The sequence below is a fragment of the Cyprinodon variegatus genome, unplaced genomic scaffold (genome assembly GCF_000732505.1).
Source record: "Cyprinodon variegatus isolate N-32 unplaced genomic scaffold, C_variegatus-1.0 Scaffold197, whole genome shotgun sequence".
NCBI classification, from domain to species: domain Eukaryota; kingdom Metazoa; phylum Chordata; class Actinopteri; order Cyprinodontiformes; family Cyprinodontidae; genus Cyprinodon; species Cyprinodon variegatus.
In genome coordinates, this window is record NW_015150650.1 from 434,380 (window position 1) to 437,824 (window position 3,445).

The following is a 3,445-nucleotide window of genomic DNA, read 5'->3' on the forward strand; positions in this document are numbered from 1 at the left end:
AGTGCTTTAAAGAAATCGAAATAATGTGGATTTTTTCTTTTTCATAATAGCAAACTCTTTCCTCCCTGTACTGTACACTGCACATGGTGAAAATATAAGGGACGGCTTTTGACCAGTGCAGTGACCAGTGGCTAAAAGACATGTCTTATTTCCTAATCACTAAATAAGTACATCTGGGATTTCTTTATGGTTCAAAATTGAGTTTCCACAAAAATAAATCATTAAAAATGTTTTAGCCAAAGCAAATCACAGATTTACAGACAGTTCCATTTGGTCAGATATATAAATAGCGAACTCTGTAATAGGGTCACTAAATGCATTGATTCCCTCATTGATGTCCTGAGATCTTTTACATTTTTTTTGTGAAATAACACTCAGGCATAGTGAGTTTAATATTCCTCTTTTTATTTTACAAAGTCAGGATGCCCCTTACTGATACTAAATTATATATGGGTAATTCAAATATCCCTGTGCAGTCATAATAATAAACACAGCTGCTACTATTTTAAAAACTATTTCAATTCCATTTGCTCACCTGAAACCACCTGGGTGGACACTATTTCTGATTTAATGACTCCTAATTCTTTGAGAAATTAGAAATTTAATGTCCAAGTCCTTTTTCAAATATAATTATAATCATTCCCTCAAATGACTTCATGCATTTGCCGTGAAAGGCCTGCATATGCATTCAGTCTACAGTATTGTTATCAGATAATGTGGCTGGTTATGAAACGTATGCAACATTCTTGGTTTTACAAGATTCTCAATCAGCATTGACAAAACAAGTCCCTTTTGGAGCTATAAATGATTGATAAAGAGGAACCAGAACATTGATAGTGAAGATAAAAGAGTAAAGAACAATGGTTACATCTTTCAGTAGAGACCAAGTATTTATGCAATCTTTGAATTACACTTTTTCTATGTTTCTAGCAAGGGTAGTACAAATGGCATGTCAGAACAGTGTGTTCTTATTTGTAGACTATACAGCACAAAGGTTTAACATTACCCAAATGTTTTCTCATCTAAACATTTGTTGGATATAGCCATATATAACAAAAAATTGACCACATCTCCCAGCATGCAATGTAACTTTGACACAACATAGCAAGTTATATAAGATATATAAAATAATTGTTCAGCTTCACTAGTTTTGTAGCTTTTTGCTACAAAAGAAAAAAACCTTTAGCTCAGAACGAGTAGAGCATATATGCTGAGTTACATTTACTTTGCTTACACTTCCGCCAATAACAAAGGTGCAAGTTCACAAAGTTATTTGACCCAAAGAAAAAATAGATCTTTCTGCATTTTTCTTCAGCTACATCAATCATTTATCATGCATAGATAAGTAAATGGACTAAATGATCAATAGACTGAATTGTGATACATGTCTACAGTTTAACTGTAATCCTAAACCTTAATCTCTTCTCATTTTACGTGGGTAGTCTTTACCATGTTGATTTGGTGGGAAGACTTTCCTTTTATCTAATGTTCCACTTAATGTTGTTATATAGTCAAAGGTTGTTTATTTCATTTATTTTCAGGATGCTTCTTCTCTACACGCAGCACTTTCACAACACGTTATAAATATCTTTGTCGTGTTGCAGACATCCCTTTGAAAATATTCTTTTTTTATGTGCTTTTAAAAAGAAAACATGAAGCTTAAATGTGTGAAGTGACAGATCTAAAGAGAAAAGTAGTCAGTTACCATTTCTGTCTCTTTTTTGGCTTTTAACTGTTCCTTTTTTAAAAGGAACGCAGTCAGAGCCTCGGTGGGGAGCAGAGACCAACCGGTGGTGACTCTTCATCAGTGTTCTTTCACTTTGCTATTAGTGTAACCTACTTGACTGTCTTGCTCCTTCAAAACACAGAAGCTTCTAAGGAAGCAAACATTGTCAGCTGGTGTGGGCGTCACAGCGTAGATGTAACTAAAGGATTTGCCCATATTGCTATGGAGACAGCAGTATACAGCAGCCTAAAGAGAGATAGATAACCGTCCCCCCACCACCACCACCACCACCCTTATTGCTTTTTGTTTTTTAAGCTATTTTAACACTCTTGCACTGAAGTGTTCACCCTCAGGAGGTCTGCACTCTTCCTGCTGTTATTTAGACATATAGAGCCAAAACATCCATAATATCACCTCGCTTTAAAGTAAAACCTTGGTTTATTTGATTTTGTAACCACAACTCTTGGATGTTTAGATGTATGCTCTGTCATGTAACATGAAAATGTTTGTACATGTATTAAGAAACATCAGATGTTATCTTGTACTGCCTTATTGTTAGTAGATTATCCTAATGCCTTTTTTTACTCTCTGTGTTTTTCCAGGAAGGTGTACCTAATTCAATCAGTTGTTATTCTAAACTTTCAGAAGGCAATTTAATTGAATAAAGCCATAAAATACTTACCACTGTCACTGTTGTCATCTACCAGAATAATCTCCTTAAGCAGGTGTGCTGGTGTGTGGTTGACCACGCTGTGGACGGAGCGGAGGATCACTGACAGCGCCTCGTTCACAAAGATAAAGACAACCGAGATCTGTGGAAGGTCCTCTGGGTACGTCAGCTGCTTACACCTGATGAATAAAAGAAAAAAAGATAATTAGCCGCTGTCAAAGGTGTTTTGAAATAAACTTGAAGCTTGTTTATTCATTGTTGCAGCAGGAGATTTGCATGTAGAATTAACAGCACTGATGATGGTTAAGTAACTTCCCAATAAGCTATGGTGGTAAACTGAAAACAACATAATAAAGGATACACAGCTAGAAGCCATTTTTCTGCGTCCTATGCTTGAGTGTTTAAGTATGTCGGATCTTGTGGTAGCAAAATTGATGGAAACATTCATAAGATTATTTCGTGTTCTCATAATAAATGTAAGGATATTGCCTAAAGCCTTTTTGGCTGAGCTAAAACCATGAAAACAAAATGAGTTTGCAAGATTTTTGCTTTAGATTGCAATATTTATTGACATATTTATTTCTATGGTGCAAACAACCTTGATTGTACCCCCCAAAGCAAATGTGTGCATTTGTAAAAAAAGCCTTACTCAGCACAGCAGGTAGGCTAGTAAAAAAGAAAAAAAAAATTTTAATTTGAAGGATCACTTTTGTCAGGTTTGAGCAAAGCTGCTCTGCACCAGGAATTAAGTAGCAGAGTACTTTTCACAAACAATATGCTTTAAAAAAAAAAAAAGCTAAGCACTAACTGTACTTAATGCATCTACTGTTACTGATGTCTGATTCAAAAGTTATCAGATTTAATGTTTAAACTTCCAGATCTATTTTCTAAATAAGATCAGAGAAGTCAAGAAAAAACAAAAACAAAATCGGTTTTAGCAAGTCAAGAATAATTTTTTTTTAACAGTCAAGAATAATTTTTATCAGAATGCTAATATCATATATGCTAACCCCTATACAGGGGTTAGCATATATATATATATATATATA

The 3,445-nt window shown here is 34.6% G+C and overlaps 1 protein-coding gene across 1 annotated transcript in view; it reads right to left on the reverse strand.

Moving 5' to 3' along the window:
- The window catches only part of galnt9 (polypeptide N-acetylgalactosaminyltransferase 9), a 167,934-nt gene that overhangs the window by 109,239 nt on the left and 55,250 nt on the right, over positions 1 to 3,445 (reverse strand). Inside the window, exon 3 of the mRNA XM_015379653.1 lies at positions 2,409 to 2,575. Coding sequence (XP_015235139.1) covers positions 2,409 to 2,575 — 167 coding nt within the window. The remainder of the gene's footprint in view (positions 1 to 2,408; positions 2,576 to 3,445) is intronic.